At 45.5% G+C, this 20,035-nt stretch overlaps 2 protein-coding genes across 12 annotated transcripts; both read right to left on the minus strand.

Annotated features, from left to right (window-relative positions):
- Window positions 1-6,357: 6,357 nt before the first annotated feature.
- On the minus strand, window positions 6,358-8,814 carry LOC123062051 (protein SODIUM POTASSIUM ROOT DEFECTIVE 2). The gene is made up of 3 exons (XM_044485378.1): window positions 8,492-8,814; window positions 8,320-8,395; window positions 6,358-6,765 (listed from the first exon to the last, which is right to left on the minus strand). The coding sequence occupies exons 1-3, from the start codon at window positions 8,696-8,698 to the stop codon at window positions 6,617-6,619; spliced, it is 432 nt and encodes a 143-aa protein (XP_044341313.1). The 5' UTR covers window positions 8,699-8,814; the 3' UTR covers window positions 6,358-6,616.
- LOC123062049 (protein MLN51 homolog) lies at window positions 8,751-18,312 on the minus strand. Of its 11 annotated transcripts, XM_044485370.1 has the most exons (15): window positions 17,609-18,311; window positions 17,009-17,111; window positions 16,822-16,929; window positions 16,638-16,745; window positions 16,173-16,561; window positions 15,429-16,090; window positions 14,604-14,721; window positions 13,665-13,760; window positions 12,720-12,772; window positions 12,542-12,578; window positions 12,422-12,454; window positions 12,235-12,335; window positions 11,423-11,500; window positions 11,294-11,329; window positions 8,751-8,861 (listed from the first exon to the last, which is right to left on the minus strand). In XM_044485370.1, exons 1-11 carry the CDS (start codon window positions 18,133-18,135, stop codon window positions 12,427-12,429), a joined length of 2,229 nt encoding a protein of 742 aa, XP_044341305.1. In that variant the 5' UTR covers window positions 18,136-18,311; the 3' UTR covers window positions 8,751-8,861; window positions 11,294-11,329; window positions 11,423-11,500; window positions 12,235-12,335; window positions 12,422-12,426. The 11 variants fall into 11 exon arrangements, with proteins under 11 accessions (XP_044341305.1, XP_044341309.1, XP_044341304.1 ...); XM_044485374.1 differs by lacking the exon at window positions 12,235-12,335 and having other exon boundaries at window positions 8,768-8,861; XM_044485369.1 differs by lacking the exon at window positions 8,751-8,861 and having other exon boundaries at window positions 11,075-11,329; window positions 11,428-11,500.
- Window positions 18,313-20,035: the final 1,723 nt, after the last annotated feature.

Here is a 20,035-nt window from a genome sequence, read left to right on the forward strand (position 1 = left end):
GGAAGTCGGTGTTTCGAAGCAGGCTAGTCCGGACTCGCAAGATGGTCATCATGGAATAGGCAGCATCCTGCACAGCCATCTCAACAGTAACCCCAAGTCCATAGGTACAGTGAAGGGGCTCGGTAGATCCAGGATAAGAAGGAAATATCCTGACGGTGCAGAGATATTGGCTTTGATTAAAGTCGCAGAACTGCTCTTCGACGGTGTATTCGGGATACCAACGGTAGCCCGTCTCGATCATTACCCGGACTAACATAGCAGTATGACCGGGCACGTCGAGGTACCGGTTCAGGCGAACCACTTGGTTTTGAACACGGTTGGCCATCTGAAAGCACAACCACAATATAAAGACATCAGAATTTCTAGGGAAAATCGGACAGCATAAGAGTTGTAAATGCTCAGAAAAAGATTTGAGACATCCACAACAGTTCGCAATACCACTCAACAACATCATATCAAGGTTCTGATCCAATTAGCAACATACTAAGAATAGTAGAAACTGAACTGGGACTAGTAACAACAATCCTATAAGCTACTACGGATTAGTAACACGTGAACCTGATAGAAGAAGAGAGCCTAGTCCTTAATCCATGTTGAATGAGAAGAGAATGACTCAGATCAGAGGCATAGGGTAAAGGAGTAAAAGAGCCTTACGTTCCCTCCCACAATCAATTCCCCTACATATAACTAAGCATTTCTAGACTTGACATCGACCAGTTTGGCTCAACGAACCTACAGGCAGTCCGGCTCTGATACCAACGCTGTCAGGACCCCGATTCCAAGTCACATCGATCTAGCCGGTAACACCTTATATCACTTTGCGGCCTCACGCACGTTATCCCACGGGTGTCACCTTACCATGGCCGGGACCGTTTGCGCCTTTTGGCTCACGTATATGATAGTGTCGCTAGTATCCATATGACAGAGAACCCGGGCCGACATGGCTAGTCGTGAACCCAAAGCGGCACAGACCTATGGAGACAGGCATACATGTATCACATTGAACATGTCGGTCATCAGCGAGTGATTCCGGGTTGTAGCACTAGGCTAACAGGACTTCGGGGAACCCGGGCTGTAGCAGGCTAGGCAGGACTCCGGAAGTCACCGCGTGACATTTCCCCGAAGGGACAGACATAGGAACGAAGTGAAACACATGCCGGCCAGTCAAGTGTCCTGAATAGTAGTGCTGGGCTAGCAGGACTCCGGTGAACCGGGCTGTAGCGGACTACTATGGCTCGAGGAACACTAGACTACATTTCCCCATAAGAAAGGCTGCCAAGGATAAACAACTAGATTGTCGGATCCCGCTCATACCAAGCATTTCAATCATACACACAATATGCCCGATATGAGTACATACAACATGGCATCACAACAAAACTCTACAACTCAAGTACTTTATTTAAAGGCTCCAGAGAGCCATACATAACATGTTCATACAGATAGGGGTCACATGACCCGACACTCAAGACATACAAACATACAAGCACCTGCGGAAGCAACTAGTCTGAGTACAGACTCTAGAAAGAAGGAAGGCTTCGCGAAGCCTATCTATCTACATAAGGCCCTCCATGGCCAGGATCACCACCTGGGTGGCTAGTCACTCGTCGACGTCAAGGTCTACGTAGAACCCATCGGAGTGGGCGGTGTCGTCTGAAAACAGTAATTAAGCAAACATGAGTACGAAGGTACTCAGCAAGTCTTACATCAGATCCTACTATACATGCTTATCCTCAAGAAGGTGGTGGGGTTAATGCAGCAAGCCAGCTTTGACTCTTGGCTAAGCTATCCTACGGAACTCCACCAGTAAAATAGTTTTCGCACACGAGTCCACTACTCACCATCACAATACTCCACCGGGGATCCTCTCTCGTCATCCTACGAGAGGGCCATCCTCGGTACTCACGCTTATCTTGAGTCTTTTATTAGTATCCATTGACTTGTCTATGAACTGTATAGGCAACCAAGTAGTCCTTTACCGCGGACGCGGCTATTCGAATAGTTTTATACCCTGCAGGGGAGTACTTCTTCATACACGCTTTCACCACTTACTGCCGCTTACACGACATGTACTCGGCAACCTTCAAGCGGAAGCCCAGCGAGGGTGTCGGCCACGGCCTACCTAAACACTTAAGTCTCTAGTCCAGGTTTATCGCCTATCCAGGTTCCATCCGCAGGGAGTCCGGCCGAGGTTTCCACATACGGCCCCGAACGATGTGAACAGGGTTCCCGAGACACCAAACGGGTGACTCGGTACACCGTGCCACGGTGTATCTACCGCAACATAGCCCACCCCTAGGGTCAGCACTACGCACGGCCGCCAACACATAACCTACAAGCACCAGAAACTATTTGCAACTCCTGGACAGAGTACTAGGGTGGTTAAGAAGCCGAGAGGGTCGGTTAAGGATCCCAATGCATGGTAGTAGCTGAATCTTAAATCACACATACAGATCTCAGTTCTTAGGGACGGGTTCAATGAAACAACCCACCATGTACTCCTACATGGCCTCTCATCGATACCTTTACCAAAACATGTTCAACGCATCCCTCACATTACCGACATAAGCATTTCACTCTAGCCCATCACCCAGATGAACCTGACCTGACACAACTCTAAGCATAGCAGGCATAGCAAGGTAGGAATCACATACATGGCTCAATCAACTCCTACACATGCTAGTGGGTTTCATCTAGTTACTATGACAATGACAGGTCATGCAGAGGATAAGGGTTCAACTACCGTAGCACACAACAGTTTGAATCACGTTGTCTTAATGCAGTAAACAAGAGCAGAAGCAAGAACATGGGTTTGTATCGGAATGATCAATGGTTGCTTGCCTGATGGAGTGGTAGCGGGATACTGCCCTTCAGTTGGATACTCGTGAATATCCTTGGAGGCAGAACCTACCACGAAGAACACATCGGAACACAATTAACACATGACGATATGCAACAATATGATACATGCTATGACATAGCAATACGAATGTGTCTTGGCCTAATGCAAGTTAGAATAGAAAGGGATGAACTCATTTGAATAAAACATTCAAATATTAGCTCATTAAACATGGCCTTAATAGTGCATTTCCTTATTCTACTTAAACAGCAAGGTAAACTTGTTTTTTCATGCATGAAACCATTACAGATGGATAGATTGAATTTTTCTTATCATTTTTCATATATAAATCTTTGCATTTGGAGCTATGGTTGATTTTCTATGATTTTTAGAAGTTTTAAACATTTTCTGGAATTTCCTGAATAAAAATAATTCCAGAAAATGCATTATTGCGTCAGCATTGCGTCATGCTGACCTCAGCGGGTCAAAGGCGCCAGCCCAGGTCAAACCTGACTGGTGGGCCCCTTCTGTCAGCCTCTCAGTGCACTAACTATGTTTAGTTAGCCTAATTGCTGGGCAGGGCCCACTAGTCAGTGACTATACTAATAAAACTAACTAATTTTAGTTAGAAACTAATCTGGATAATTAGCAGAGGGGGACCCCACTTGTCATTGACTCAAAGGAGTCAACCTGGGCCCACCCAGGGGTCAAACTGGGTCAACTCGCCGGCGGCTCGACGCCGGCGAGGCCCGAGACGGCGGCGCGGCTCGGAAAACGCCCTCCAGCGACCAAATCGACCACGGAGACCACCTGTGCGAAGCCCAGGCTCTCGCGCATCCAATGGAGCAAGTGTGAGGAGCTGGGGTGGAGCGAGCTCGCCGGAATCGAGCTCGTGGCGGCGGCCGGAGTTTGGGCGAGGTCGGTTTCGATGCTATGGTGCACGGGAGGAAGAGCTGGTGGTGGCTACGGGTTCCTGGTGCTGCACTGAGCACGATGAGGCGCTCCGTTGTGAGCTTGCACGGCTGTGGCCACGGCTGCGCCATGGCCGGCGGCGAGAAGCTCTCGACCGCGGTGGAAAATGGAGCTAGGGGACGAGCGCGAGCACGAGAGAAGAGGGGAAAGGAAGAGGAGCTCACAGCGGGGTCGGAGAGGGGGTTAGCGGGCTCGGGGACGGGCTGGAGAAGAGGTGCGGTCGCCGGCGATCTCGGATGCCCGAGGTTGAAGACGAGGGCGAAGGCGGCGTTGCAGGGCTTCCGGCGAAGCGTGGCTCGGTGGGGAGGTCGAGGGAGTCGAGGCGGAGCTGATGGGCTCGTCGGAGGGGCGAGGGGAGGTCTCTGGCGGTGACTACGGCGATCGGCGGCGAGGGACGCGCTCGGCCATCGCGGGAGAGGATGAGGGAGACGAGGGGGAGAGTGAGAGAGGATGAGAGAGAGATGTGGGGGTCGCGTGGCGTCCTCTGGGCGTCTTCCGGCGTCGGCAGAAGCAGGAGGTGGCCAGCGCGTGGCCGGCGCGCAGCGAGCACGCGCCCCTGCCTCCTGGCGCGAGGTAGGGGGTGACTGGCGCTGGCCAGTCGGCTGGGCCGAGCCAGGTAAGGCCCAGGTGGGCTTCTTTCTCCTTTTTTTGTTTCTGTTTTTCTATTTAACTGCAACTGTTGGGCTTTATTAAAAATACTAAAACATTTCCAAAAATCCTGAAAATAAATGTGACCTCTGTTTAGATTATTTCCAACAGGAAACATTTACTCCCAGAATTATTTGAGCATTTAAATCATTTTATAGCATTTAAATGCCCAAATTCAAATACTTATGATTTAATTCAATGACCTTCTGTTGACCTAAAAAATTGTGCACCAATTTTGCCAGAGGTTCTAACCTAAGACAAAGAGGGTGAACATTTTAGATGGTCATTTCAGGTTCATTGAAATTATTTTTAGTAAACCCTAGTTGATTTCAAAAGGGTGCTGGGGGTTCTGCCTTCCCCATTTCAAGTGTCTGATGAAAAGGAAATATGATGCACACTCTAATGCATGGACTAGTTAGGGTGTGACAGTATTTCAAATTTGTTCATGGTATATTAAGAAATTGTTCAACATATACTACAAAATGTTCATTGTGTATTTGAATTTGTTCAGCATTTTTTTTACAAAATTTCTTACTTTCTAAAAAATTGTTCAATGTATATTACAAATGTTCAATGTGTATTCAGAATTTGTTCAACGTATATATTCATATTTTCATAAATTATTGGAAATAAAAACCAAGCAGAAAAAAACCATGACGCTAGTTAAGTACTCCCTTTGTTCCTAAATATTTGTCTTTTTAGACATTTTAAATGGACTACCACATGCGGATGTATATAGACATATCTTAGAGTGTAGATTCACTCATTTTGCTTCGTATGTAGTCACTTATTAAAATCTCTGAAAAGATAAATATTTAGGAATGGAGGGAGTATATTTTTTGAGTAACGGATGTACAGTATCATTCACTACATTGTCTCTACATTGTGTTTTTTTCGTTAAACTGTAAATGGGCCGGCCAAGTTGGATTACCCTGTGCGAAGCCACAGCTCCTTGACGCACACGGGCGTTCAATAGGGACTCTCCCAACCGATCTAGCAACCGCTCTCTTTTTGTGTCGTGCAACGTTAAAACATCCTGCCTTCCTGCATGGCTTCGCTCCAAGCAACGTTCTTTTCTCCCAGCACAGCACACGGTCCAACCTTGGGTGCGAGCCGTACTACATTTTATTTCCCCCGGATCCGGATGCCCTTGCATTATACTTCTTGCATTAAGTGATCTAAACGCTGTTATATTAGTTTACGGAGGGAATACAATCCAAATCCAAGGGGACACGTTACGTACAAGAGATGCCTACTGATGTTAAAAAAAACACCACCCATACATACGTAATGGTCCAAAACAGAACCGCTAAAGCATGGTGCACGTGGATGGTTTTTACTCTCATGTAGTCTAGGTTAGCAAGGATGGCGTGGCGGCGACATCATTCTCGTGGTGGATCTGTGTCATCGGGTTCCACCGTTGCGACGACGTTTACTCCAGCGTCGATGTGGAGTTTGGGAGGTAGTCCAGGAGCGGATGCAGATTGTAGTCTGCATCGACGACATCTGGAAGACGAAAACGTGTGCTGGGTTCGTGGTTCGTGGATGGCAGATATGGTTTCCTCCTTCGGCGTCTTAGTCGTGGTGGGGTGCCAGATCTGAAGTTCGATTGCGTGTCCGGAGTGTTGTCCCGGTCTGATTGGTTCAACGGCAAAGGCTTCACTCTTGGTGAGCCACCTTAGAGGTCCGCAAAGCTGCATTTTAACGATGGAGCCACGTCAAGCTCGGGTGAGGAGGTGATCCGTGATTCTTTTTTTCGGTGGCTGTTGTGGTGGTGCCGAAGACAGGTGATGGGCGTTGGTGTCAAGCTCAGAGATATTTTGCTATCTTCTCAGTTTTGTCATGTCGATTCTTACGTGACTTGTACTTTGTTCTTTATGATATAAATGAGACACGTGTTATCATGCAAAAAAAAGCATGATGCATGTATGGATGGGCTGTTTTTCTTTTTTCTTTTGAGTAGATCAATCAATTAGACCCAAACCATCCTCTTTTTCTTTGATCTCCTAGTTACAATCTTCCAATAGTTTCTTCCTTGCCATGCTTGCGTGTGCTGCCACGTACGCGTGCCGTGCGTGACAATCATGGCATATATATTTGGTTTTATCATCAGTGAAATGTGTCACACCCACCCTATCAGCTTATCATCATCATCGTCTATCTACTCGGAGCCGAGGACTTGGGGGCCACCAACAGCTCCGCAAACTTCATCACCTTGGAGACGCTCTGCAGCACCTCATAGGGCGTCACGTCCCCCGTCACCACCACCTTCTTGTTCTCCAAATCCACCTCAAACGACGACACACCTGGACACACAAGAACAGAAGCAAAATGTTAAAATGATCGCTCGTCCAGTACTCTGACTCGTAAATCAACATATTTTCACTGAACTGATATGATAATATCTATCGACGCAGATGCTCCGACAGTGAGCCGTACGGTGAAGGTGGTGGCAGCTCAATTATGAGCGCGGCAGCAGTAGCAGTAGTACTACTTCCGTCTCGGTGTATAAGTCATTCGCGTAGTCTAGGCCGTCGATTTAAGGAATTAAATATGTGTTATATGTCATGAAAAGTATATCACTAGATTTTTACACAAATGTAGTTTCTAAATATATTTTTTTTGTCACATATAATACATATTTAGATAGTTAAATTGTCGACCTAAAACTACGCAAATGACTTATACACCGGGACGGAGGTAGTACCAAATCTTAGGCACCGACTGGCGGTGCCACCAAAAGTTTTTCCAGAAAAGGCAGGCAGCCCTGCACATGCGCAGAGTAGCAACATGTGCAGATGCGCCCAAGCATGCAGTATCATGCAGTACCGCAGCGCCGCAGCGGCCGCGCGAACGGAAGGAGCCCGATCCATGCTGCATGCATCGGCGCGCGGCCGAAACGACACCGGAGCCAACTCAGGCGCACAGGGCCGAACGGAGGTGGATCGACGCCCACCCGCGAGTCCACCGGCTGCGGCGAGTCGGTGACCTGTGTTTTATTCCGTAACATGCCACAACAGTACTGGCGTACTACTAACCTAAAAGCTTTCCGGAGCTCATGGCCGCGTGGCTGCGTTCACTGTTCGCCATTAGCCCGGCAACGCGTGCGGCAGAGCAGAGCAGAGTAGAAATTTGGGGTTTTCTTTCACTTGTTGTATTGAAATTTTGAAATGAATGACTGGAGGCGCACAGAGGTCAACCTGCCGCAGGGCATACATTTTTCTCTTCCTGCGTCTGACAGGCCGCGACTTATCTCTGCTGCAAATGCTTCTGGGCTTCTGAGACGTTGCGCTCCGCCCGCCCATGTGGTGGCTGGCTACGGCGCTACTCTACTTTGAAAAATTATCCGGTCTACAGATCCGCGCCACATTTCACAGTCGTTGATTACTTCGAGATCCTGGATATACTAATGCCCCGCCCCACTAATAAGAAATGGACGCTCTGCTTTTTTTTATCAAATGATACTAGCAGCAGTAAGAAATGCACACTTGGCTATGTCCGAATTATCAACACATTGACAGGTGGTGTTGAAAGGGAAGATAAACTTAGAGTAAGACACGAGGCAGAGATCTGCTGTGTGTTGTGCAGGTTCGAAAGCAATTGCAGTGAGATAATCAAGGAAGGAAAAAAAAACAAGCTGTCAAGTTGTCCCTCTGGCGAATAATTAGCAAAGCTTACGGACAGATCAGTTGTATAACTCTGCAATTCCTTTTTTGTTTGGAGTCAAATGATAGGAACTTTACGATAACAAGTACCCCAGCATGATTGTATGCTTTTAGCGCTAGCTAGGCCCTATCAAAAGAATCTCAACACTGCCCCGAAAAGGGGATTTAAAGGTTCAGTTACTATTCGCCTCGTACCTTCCATCTTGGAGATGTGCTTCTGAACTTTCCTGGCGCATCCGTAGCAGTGCATGGACACCCTCAGCTCCACTGTCTGCATCCATAGTGAATATTAGCAGTGTCCACAGCATGTTGTGCAGAGGCGTCTTAGATAGAGAGATAGAACGGGCGTTAGTTAATTCTTGTTTACCTTTGGCTCCAGATGGAAGGCAAGAGTCTTAGCCCCACCGCCGAAGTCCTTGAGCTTGAGCAGCTCGTCCAGCTGCGCGCTCACCAGGGCCTTCCCCTCGTTCTCCTCGTCCTCGCCCTCCACCGCGTGCACGCAGACGCAGGCGTTGGCGCACACCGAGAGCGAGAAGCAGTCCAGCACCCTCTCCAGCCCTAGCTTCCTCCCCATCCTCTCCTCCCTCTATCTCTATCTCTATCTCTATCTCTATCTCACCACGGCTTCTCTCCGAAGTCTCTGAGAAGTGAGGCTCTGAAGTGAAAAGCGCACTGCAAAGCGCAGAGGCCCTTTTAAGGCGACGAGGAAGAAGAGACAAGCTGGTGAGCGAGCAGACCTACCAAAGCAAAGCCAAGCGCTTGGAATGAGGCAAAGGGATGAGAATATATATGCATATAAGCAGCAGCGTCGGGCAGTATAAAAAAAGTGGGCTATATGTTAGCTCAAAAGTCTGAAGCAGCTCCCGATGTTGAAATTGAATACAATCATAGCTTTTGTTTCGGTGCAAGACAGAGTCATGAGCCGGTTTGACAAGGGGACAGACAAGCTGGCCAGCCCTCCATGTGACAATGTGCTTGCTTATTGGCGCTACCACTCGTGGAATCATGCGTTTTGGAACACACGCACATCGCGATGCCCATGTATGCGTACGTACATACACTACAAACTGAGCTGAAAGCATAACCATAGAATAGAAGGAGCCAATCATGCATCGTGCCAATGAGAGGCTGGATGGCCTTTCACGTACACACAGGTAACCGAAAGCCCTCCTTTTCGGAAGATCAAAAAGCATGTACAAGCAACTGAAAACAGGGAAAAGTTAGGATAAACACGTCAGGGTTCACAGGCTGACACATACGTGTCTTTCACTTGTGCACATCGGCGATCAGTGTGTATAGTGTGTATAGTGTATGTTTGTAGCTTTCCCTTCGGTGGGTGGGGAATATATATGCGCTGCAACGTGAGCATATATACGTACATGCACAAGCAAGACCGCGACGATTATTACCATATAAAACCATATCCGCCTTGCCCTTGCGCCCAAGAGACACCACATTTTTAAACAAGGGCGCTCAAGGGTATAGAATAGGCTCTGGTCGCCTTCGTTGACGCATGCCACAGTGCATCTCTTCCTTGCAGACCACGACGACCTTTTAATTTTTTGGCCAATTGCCGCTATATCTATGCAAATTTGAAAAATCCTACGGCGTTCTTGCTCAGCTCGTTTGGTAAAATGCGGACTAATTCCAAGTGACTGCATCAACGCACTCCTCTGCGTGTTCATGAGAAAACGGATGTACTAGTACTAAGTATTCAAGCGTTCATCTTTTGCCGGCGGTACTAACTCGAGGGAGAAGAATCTCTCGGTGCCGCTACCATCTCGTGTTGTATGGCGCTGTCACCTTTCTACTTGCCGAAAGCTAGCATAATGCGCTCCAAGAGATGGATTGATTGATTGATTAATCCGTCATATCTGCAGATGGCTACGCGCAACATCTTAATCGCCTCCAGCTTTGATCCAGTGAGCGGAGAATCTAGTGGTGGGCCTCCGCGATTTACCTGCCTGCTCGGCGCGCGAATGTCTGTGTGTGCGCATCTATCTATCTGCAAGGCAGTGGCCCGACGGACAGGCATGGCAGGCGGGCCCGGCCAGCGCGGCATTATTGGCTCGCTGGGCTGGGGGCGCAGGTGAGGCCGTACGCTTGCCCGAGAGGGACGGGGTGTACCATTTGCCCCTTGCCTCGTTCTGGATCGATGCCCGAATTATATGAAGCCAACACGATCTGTGACAAGTTTTCAGTACCTTCCGCCACTCTCCATGCCTGCCTGGGCCACCCTAGCCAGCACTCTAGGTGCCCGGTACTATCTGCTCACTGCGACATGAAACGTAGAGACGTTTCACCAGAAATGTTTGCTTTAGTTAAACCGAAACGATGTGCGATGATGAGCCGATGGTGTGAGAGTGATGTGTGTCTCGCGGACGGCCGAGAACCATACCACGTGTGCCCAAAACTTACCCGAGGAAACGAGACCGCAGAAAAAGCAGAGGAGCACCATAGTGTGTGGTTGGCTCTTTCTGTCAAGAGTGTCCATCCATCGTATGCACGGGAAAAGACATTGTTCTGTCGCTTCGGATAGTCATGCGGGCGGGCGGGCAACCAGGGATGAGCTGCGATCTAGGCTTGGTGGGTGTTCCGGATTCCCTGCCGGCATGTAAATGAACACCACTCCCGGCAGAGATAGCCAGATAGACTGCTGCTTGTGACCAACTCACAAGCTCAAGTGCGCACAGCCAGGGCCCATGTCCTAACCACGATCATGTTTTCATGTTTGGAGCCGAACTACTGAACTAGGATGAAGAGGACATGTCCTTCTGCCTTGCCCGTTTTCTGCAGAGGGAATCTATCTATGTGGGCCGTGCTTGCAACCAGATGTTCACCAGACACGAACAACTGATCCAAATCATCCAACGGACAGGAATCATATGGCTCTCCTCTCTGACTACAAGGCTGGGTTTAACTATGTCCTAGCAGCACATAAGAACAGAAGTATAAGCAGCATACAAAATAATCTACACCGAGTTCCGTCAAAAAGAGTACGAAGACATGGCTAACCACCAACTAGGAGTCAACATGCTACTACTAATAGTGAGAAGCGATATGGTTTGCGGTTGGTTAGAGGAAATATCAAACCAAGGCCATGCTGACAAAACGATCAAATCAACCGGAAATTACTACGGAGAGAAGAGCAGAGCAAGAGTTCACGGACCGGAACTGCCACCTTGGGATCATCATGCTGAGAGATCTGCCAAGGTCATAAGCAATCAATAGTGGCATGTCCATGAGGAAAAATGACAAACAAGAAAAAACATACTGGCATGTAGTTATAATGGAATACCAGACCCAGCAGAAGGAGCAGGCAGTGCACAGGAGACGGGACTATAGCAAAAGGACTTGCTTACTTAAACAGTCCAACCTGCCAAGATTACATCGAGCAGCAACATTACACATTTACACCCACGAATCGTATAACCTAATTTAGACTTGTACATGCCACACACATGATTGAACAAACAATGAAAAATCACAATACATCTTAAGAGTATATAAAGGTTGCTCTCTGTTTCCTAGTGATTGCTGAACCCAAGGCAGTTCAAGAAGAATGAGATGCTAGCCAACTCATGGCAGAATTTTGCAACCAAATAGGTTGGTGGTTCCAATGAAACCAAAATAGAATATGAATATACAGTTGTACAAACAGCAAAGGGGAGAACTTCCTCCCATGGCAGTCAAAGTGCCAATTGCCTAGAAACAGTGAACACATCGTCCAAAGCCTATGTGTTACTCCCTCCGGTCCTTTTTAGTTCGCATATAAGATTTGACTGAAGTCAAGCCTCATAAAGTTTGACCAACTTTATAGAAAAAAGTACCAACATTCACAATCTGAAATCAATATCAATAGATGTGTCATGACTTAAAGTTTCATATTGTATGACTGTAGCATGGCATATGTTGATATTTTTTTATATAAATACGGTCAAACTCTGTGAAGTTTGACTTCAGAGAATTCTAATATGCAGAGTAAAAAGGACCGGAGGGAGTACTATAACAAAACCTAGATTCACAAGTCAATGCAATTAAGTGCTGTCAATAACGAAGAGGGCAGCATCTTTTTCCAAGATCTACTCGGAAGCCGCAAAGTGGGCATACCTGGTGTATTTTGTTACAGTGACAAAGTGCTTCAGGAGGAAAAAACAAGGAGCTCAGGGCTTGGACTTAGAAAGTACTGAACTGTGCGCTATAATTGACAGCTGTAGCAATACAATGCAGAATGCGGTAGTTACTTCTGATACGGACTGAAAGCTGGTCCTGTGAGCTTTGGTTGTCACAAACTTACCATGTTCATGAAGCGAAGTTCATCTCTGAGTATCTGATAAATTATAAGCGATGTCAATACATATTACTTGGTGTTAACACGACGCAGAAACCTTATTTAATTCCCATGATCCGAGCTTACCTGAGAACTTTGTTCTTGCGCTGGCCAAGCTCATGACCTACAACCTCCACCAAAAAGGTAAAGAGATAAAATATAAGTTGTACTTATAAAGTAAGATCTAGAGAATAATTACCATTTAAACATCAGTTAAGACTAAAAGAATACAGAATATGCAATGAGACTGAGTGGTTTCTTTCACCTGGTATTTCAGGGGAGTTCAACAAAACAGGAACTTCAGTAACACAATGGTGTCTGCAGGGAAAAAGAAGAAATTAACATAAAGCAATGGGTATTCATCCTTCTTGTACTGCACTGTAGTTCTTGTTTGTCTATGCAAGTTTCCCAAGTAAAACATGCGATCTGGCTTGAAATAGTCAGGCCGTTGGCAGGCACTCTACATGGATACAAAACCTCGAATCTGCAAAGAACTGGAATGAAGAAAAGAAATGCACACACCAAGATACAAGGTATAAAGTTACACAAATTCGTGTGTTGTACATTGATGCCTATAAAAGAATCAATGGAACAGGTGGTGAAACGCAAAAACCTCCAACATCCCATTTCCAATATCCATGAAGCCATATACTGACTTCCTCTTTTCGAAATTTTTTTTTACCGACTTCCTACACAGAAACGTTTTCTACTATTTTATGACTTATACTGGAACTCCCAGGAAGGCAGCTAAAGCAAAAGTCCGACTCGCAGTGGGAACACGGTACAGAGAAAGGCTAGTTGAGAACCTTGTAATTGTCGAGGCCAGCCATTCAATTCAGTGTAACCAGAAAATTTGAGCTCCAGATTGTAAGAAGAAATAGGAAAAACTAGCTCTGAGATTATGGTGTCCTAATAATCTGCATGCTGTAATTGTGATTACATTGAAGATAGCCAAAATCTTTAGCACCAACCTGACCAGAAAGTGTGCCAATAAAAAATACTGACCAGGAGTATACATACAACTGTAACTGTTATAGGTGATTATTTTTCAGAGTTCAGATGCTAAACTCTGACTGCAACTGATTTAACTACAACTGCAGTTAGGCAAATACCATCTAGCTTTGTTGCAAAGTATATACATACACCTATAAGGTAAGAACATGATATCTGAAAGCGTGCAACATAAAGGACACCGAAGTTAGGATTTTACCTTGGGAATACTGATAGTTGGGGATAATGACTGCCAATATAAGAAGGATCATGTGTTGCCCCAAGAACCCCAGTAGCACCAGACAATGTTTGCAGCCTAATTTTCAGCAAATGAAGTCAAAGAGGGATCAAATGCCGGTTTAGATCAAAGAATAAGATAACACGATCCAACCATAGTAAAATGGATGTAACTAGAATTGCTGGCTACTGATTAAGAGCTCAAGCATATTACATGCTCTGATTAAGCATGTTCAACCAATCTTAACAGCGAATTCGAGGATCCTACAAAATGGAATCAGACTAATTTTGCCAGTAACTACCATGTGATCAACCAGTTCAGTACCATGATGTTCTTCCTAGGAACCCATGGTTGTCATATTCATCTATTCTGTGATAGCATATGACAGGAACGTACAGTATCCGTGGATACCATGCCCAACACAGACAGGCCTTCAGCACGCCATGGATAAGTATTGTCTGTATGTCCGATAATTTTTCTACAGGAAAAAAATCCATTTATGGCATGGCATGGACAAGTAGTGTAGGACTGTTGAGAGTTGAGACATAGGTTGGCCCAAATGACTCGTCTATGGCTTGTATCGCGTTTGGCAATATGCCTTGGCGTCCTTTTTTTCTTCTTCTTTTTGCCGATTTTATTGTATTTGTAATAATTCGGTTGTATTCATCCTTAGCTGGCGCAGAGGCTGGGGGTAATGAAGCTTCCATTTTCTAAAAAAAACAGCTTCGCCCAAATAATAGTACTAACAAGATAACAAGTTTCTGAACCCTGCAGAGTGCACCACAACTAATCAGAAATATCTGTGGTACTCATGAAGAAGTTAGCTAAATGGAGTTTGCAGCTTCAATATCAAGATACCAATCAGAAAAATGAAGCAATACTTCTTCCGAAAGATCTATATGAAAATTGAATCCCACATACCAAGTAATTTGATTAAGCTCAGAATTGTCACTGGGTTGATGAGCCAAAAGTCCTGGGAAAGCCATACCAGTGCATGGGATATCAGGTCCCCTAGGATGCTGCTCACCAAACTTCATAACTGCCGAGGAAATGGAGTTGAAAGTTAGGGTAGCAGAGAATGTGCAGGACCAGAGCCTCAAGCATGCACACATTTCAGAAGAAAAGGACAGGTACAATATATATGTTTTCTTATGTTCTCTTTTTACGTCTAAAATAAGACAAAATTTACGGAAAGTAAAATTACGGTGCATTAATGTTGAAACAGAGGGGGGTGAAGAATAACTATTCCTCGCCCAGGGTGACGAATAGTCAATCCCTATATATTAGCATAACACCAACCAAGAATTGGTATGAACCAGCAAGGCTACAACTCTGCAAATAAAATGATACCTAGACCTAATCCTTATTCTGGAATGACCACAGAGTAGTATTTCCTAAAGTTCTCTAGAAGCTAGGCTACGGTTGAAACTTGGCCCATACGCACTTCTGGATCTCCAAATCGTAAAGAAGGAACTATTTGAGTTATCAAATTCATGCTAGAATATTTAAAACCTGTTGAAATCAAATCTCGTTGCCATTTCCCCACTTTGTGAAGTGCATGACTGCATGAAAGTTTCTGTGCCAAGTCAGAACAAACCTTAAATGGTTGGGCTGCTCTACTTTTTTTACGGGGTGGCTGGACTGCTCTACTGGTTGCGATTTTATAATTAAATTCATATATGTCATGTATCCCAACTAACAATACATACCTTTTTTTTATTTTTGAGGGGAACTGACAATACATACCTGGCAATACTGCTGGAGTGCCAAGAGTAAGGTCCTTTGCTCCCGTAACATCAAGAGCATGACCACCACCACAAGGGAAAGAGCCACTCACTGCTTCTACCTTATCATTTTGCACTATTATAACAGACGGTGCTAAAGAATTGTTTGACCCAGGAGGGGGACTGGTCTCTGCATCTTCAGTTGAACTTATCAGTGTATTTTGTGGATGAGACTGAATTTTGCTGGCACTGGCAATGTTTTGATGGAATATCTGAGCAGAAAGTTTGTTCTTTGTGGGGACACCAATGTTCAAACCACTTCCTTGATCCCTGGATTCTGAATATTGGCTATTTGATGTTGATACAGTTGAATGAGAACCAAGGTTAGGCATGCCTTTTACCATACTAAGAGAACCAGCAGTATTTCCATGCTCACCAGAAGGAGCAAACGCCTTCAGTCCAAAACTGGGACGAGATTGAGGTTTCAGAGAACTATGTGCCATTCGAACGGAGGATGAGAAGAGCTTACTTAAAATGTCAGGTCGTGCTTTCCTTCTTTCTACAAAGGGGGGTTCTTGCTTCGACGAAAACTCTTGTTCATTCTGCAAACTTAAAGTTCGATGTGAGTTCTTTCCCACACCTATATCAGAACAGCCCTCCTCATTCTGTGATCTGGAATATGTCCTATGAAGGATAGGCAACAACATAGTTAATGCTAAATTCAGCTAGCAATCTCTAAGAAGTGGGGAATGGATTCACACTTTACCTATTGTTTTGCACTGAAGAGGTTTGCAAAGTATTCTTCCAGGTAGGTTGGTAGGGCCTTGATGGTTTCCCTCTGTTAACATTTGGTGCATTGTTGTAACCTTTAGCATTCACATAACAGATTCGAGATTCTGTCCGAGCATTATAAAAGTTCTGCTCATCATAGTACGAATGGGATTTTCCTGGAACACTTCTGTAGTTCTTGGCGCTGTAATAGGAAATGTTGGCCTCTTTTGGGAATCTATTGTAGTTGTTGGTACTCCCATACTTGTAGTCTGCTCTGTAATCATGATAATAGGATGCGGATTTGGTTCTTTCTAGAGAACCATGGTTAATGTCATGAGTTCTACCACCAGCCCATGCTCTAAAAGGACTTCTTGGCCTCCTTATCTAAACAAAGCAAAGAAAATCAACTAAGTCAGTAAGAACACTACATAATAGATAGGGGGAAAGGCGTGATACACACACTGTCATGTTGAACATAACGGGTATTGATCTCATCAGACTGATCGTGGTTAACGTCATGAGTTCTACCACCAGCCCATGCTCTAAAAGGACTTCTTGGCCTCCTTGTCTAAACAAAGCAAAGCAAATCAGCGAAGTCAGTAAGAACACTACATAATAGATAGGGGGAAAGGCATGAAACATACACTGTCATGTTGAACATAATGGGTATTGATCTCATCAAACCGATCATGGTTAACATCATGAGTTCTACCACCAGCCCAAGCTCTAAATGGACTTCTTGGCCTCCTTGTCTAAACAAAGCAAAGCAAATCAACGAAGTCAGTAAGAATACTAGCACATAACAGATAGGGGGAAAGGCGTGATACACACACTGTCATGCTGAACACCATGGGTATTGATCTCATCAAACCGATCATGCAGCCATACGCTATCATCTTTAAAATTCCATAACTTTTGGCCACCGAAAAAGTCCCTGAATTAATAACATGGATATATCAGGCAGACACTATGGGCTAAAATTTGCAGTGAATACAGATGGAAAAAATTATAGAGAAGGGAGCCAACTTCAAACTCTACCAATCTCTAGAAGTTGTGCCAAGCAGTCAATGACAGTGAGTAACAAAATGCAGTTAGGTAGCAGTTTATCTGTTTAAGCTCTTACAACAAACAGCACTTGTACAAGTTCCATCTAGACAGTGTTACACGATGTTTCCTTTGAATGCCCGATCTTATCATACAATCTCCAACCGTGGAACAGTTGACTCACTCTAAGCATGTAGGTGCTCCTACCAAGGCACCCATTTTTCATGTGGGGGGCTTAAATTTGATCGACAATCCTTGCTGCAACTAAAATGCGATGCACATGCTTTCAGAGTTCAGACTAGCTTGTACAGTCAGAGAGGCATACTACAGAGCCTCGGGTGAATAACAGAAGAGGAAGCAACCAGTGAAAGACGGAAAGGCTCGAACCTCTGGCGCCCGCGGCCGCGGTTTTCCTTGTTCTGGAAGCGATCATCGTGCATGTAGAAGGCACCTGTTCTCGGCACGGCGTCGGGCTCGAACCCCTTATTCTCCTTGTCATCTTCTTTCAGTTCGGCTCCAGTCTCAGCCTGGGCCTCCTCCTCCTCGTACCTCCCCTCGTCCTCCGGCGCCGCAGCCACCTCATCCGGCGCCACTTCCTCGGCCTCTCCACCACCCCCAGATCCTGCGTCGAACTCCTTGCGAACCTCCTCGCATTCCTCAGAACCCTCGTCTTCGCCGTACACCTCGGCCGCGCCCAGCTCGTCGGAGTCGGAATCGGAATCGGACCCGACCACCCTCGACGGCGACGAGGAACCACTCCCCTCGCCTCCGCCGCCGCCGCCCTCGTCCTCCTCCTCGTCGTCGTCGCTCGCCGCCGCGCGACGCCTCAACGCCGGGAGGGGCGAGTCGTCGGCGTCGCTCACGTCCTCCTTCTCGTCCCCCTCCGCCGTCGCCGCCTTCTCCTCTTCAGCCATAGAGGCCGCCGCGCCAATTCGGGCGAGAATGCTAGGGTTTAAGCTAGGGTTTGAGGGAATCCGGAAGGTTCGAGAGGCTTCTCGACCTCGCGTGGAAAGCTGTTCTGTTTTTTGGCGGACTGGCTTGATTTGATCACCTTTTCTGATCGATCAGCTTCTCTGCCGTGAGGGGAAAGAGAAGAAGGGCATTCATTAGCTGGAGCCACTATGCAAAACCACTGGGAGGTCCAGCTAAAAAACAATTTAGGGATGTTGAGGCGCCGACAAGTGGGCCACAGTAATGAGATTTGTAGGTGGACCCTGTTGGCCCCACCTGTCATCACTCGTCCTTGTTTTAGTACTTCATACTTTTTACTCTGCATATTAAAATTCTCTGAAGTCAAACTTCACAAAATTTGACCGTATTTATATGAAAAAATGTCAACATCTGTCATGCTAAAGTTATATAATATGAAACTTTAACTCATGACATATCTAGTGGTATTGATTTCAGATTGTGAATGTTGGGACTTTTTTCTATAAAGTTGGTCAAACTTTACGAGGCTTGACTTTAGTCAAATCTTATATGCGAACTAAAAGGTTGGTCAAACTTTACTAAAAAGGATCCATTGTGAATGTTGGCATTTTTTTCTATATGCGAACTAAAATATGCGAACTAATGACAGTACTAGAAGGGTATGCGTGCCTTGCCGCACCGTTTTCTCTAACCATTAGATAATGATGACGATACCATTCAAACAAAAATTCTTTGAATCGGACTGCATGAAGCCAATTCAAAATCCCAAATGACAGTGCGGGGAAGAATAGAGTTTGATATGTTTATCCATGTTGTCCTAATTGATTTCAATTCTTGAAACACCATCCTGATCCATTGCCTTATTCGTATTAGTGGATTACAGTGGAGTTTTTCCGCGTGTTCTATTTGCAAATTTGTGTCTTCCTGAAACATCCAAAAAATAACAAATAAGCAAGGTAAATTAAATTGCAATACTGAGGTGATGAATATGAGTCTTGCTAAACCATGAATTCTAGTTTGCCATGACCGAAATACTTTGAAATGTACAATTAAGTGTTGTTGAAAGTGAAGAAGGAAATGCAGAGTTTAGAGTAATATAATATATTTATTCAGCCAAATACATGCAAATTCCATATATCACAAAAATAGGTGCATTTTGTCCTACAACTAAAGTTTAGCATCATAAACACTGAAGGTTGAAACCTGCACAAAACACTTTTAGTAATAATACCACAAGTTACCGACTGAAGCTGCAAGTTGGGCTGCATTATTCACTATAGATAGTTTATTTGCACAAGCAATGCTACAATCTAGTCAATACTTACGTAGTTGAAGTGTAACAATGAAAGAATCGAGAAGAGGTGTCTAGAGGGGGTGATTAGACTACTTGACCAAATAAAAATCTAGCATTTTCCCAATTTTAAGTCTTGGCAGATTTTAGCAACTTAGCACTAGTTAAGCAATCAACCTACACATGCAAGTCTAAGAGTATAGCAGCGGAATGTAAAACATTGCACATGAAGGTAAAGGGAGGAGTTTGGAGGGAGCAAACGCAATGTAGACACAGAGATTTTGGCGTGGTTCCGATAGGTGGTGCTATCGTACATCCACGTTGGTGGAGATTTCAACCCACGAAGGGTAACGGTTGCGCGAGTCCACGGAGGGCTCCACCCACGAAGGGTCCACGAAGAAGCAACCTTGTCTATCCCACCATGGCCATCACCCATGAAGGACTTGCCTCACTAGGGTAGATCTTCACGAAGTAGGCGATCTCCTTGCCTGTACAAACTCCTTGGTTAAACTCCACAATTTTGACAGAGGCTCCCAAGTGACACCTAATCAATCTAGGAGACACCACTCTCCAAAAGGTAATAGACGGTGTGT

The sequence above is a fragment of the Triticum aestivum genome, chromosome 3A (genome assembly GCF_018294505.1).
Source record: "Triticum aestivum cultivar Chinese Spring chromosome 3A, IWGSC CS RefSeq v2.1, whole genome shotgun sequence".
Classification (NCBI taxonomy): domain Eukaryota; kingdom Viridiplantae; phylum Streptophyta; class Magnoliopsida; order Poales; family Poaceae; genus Triticum; species Triticum aestivum.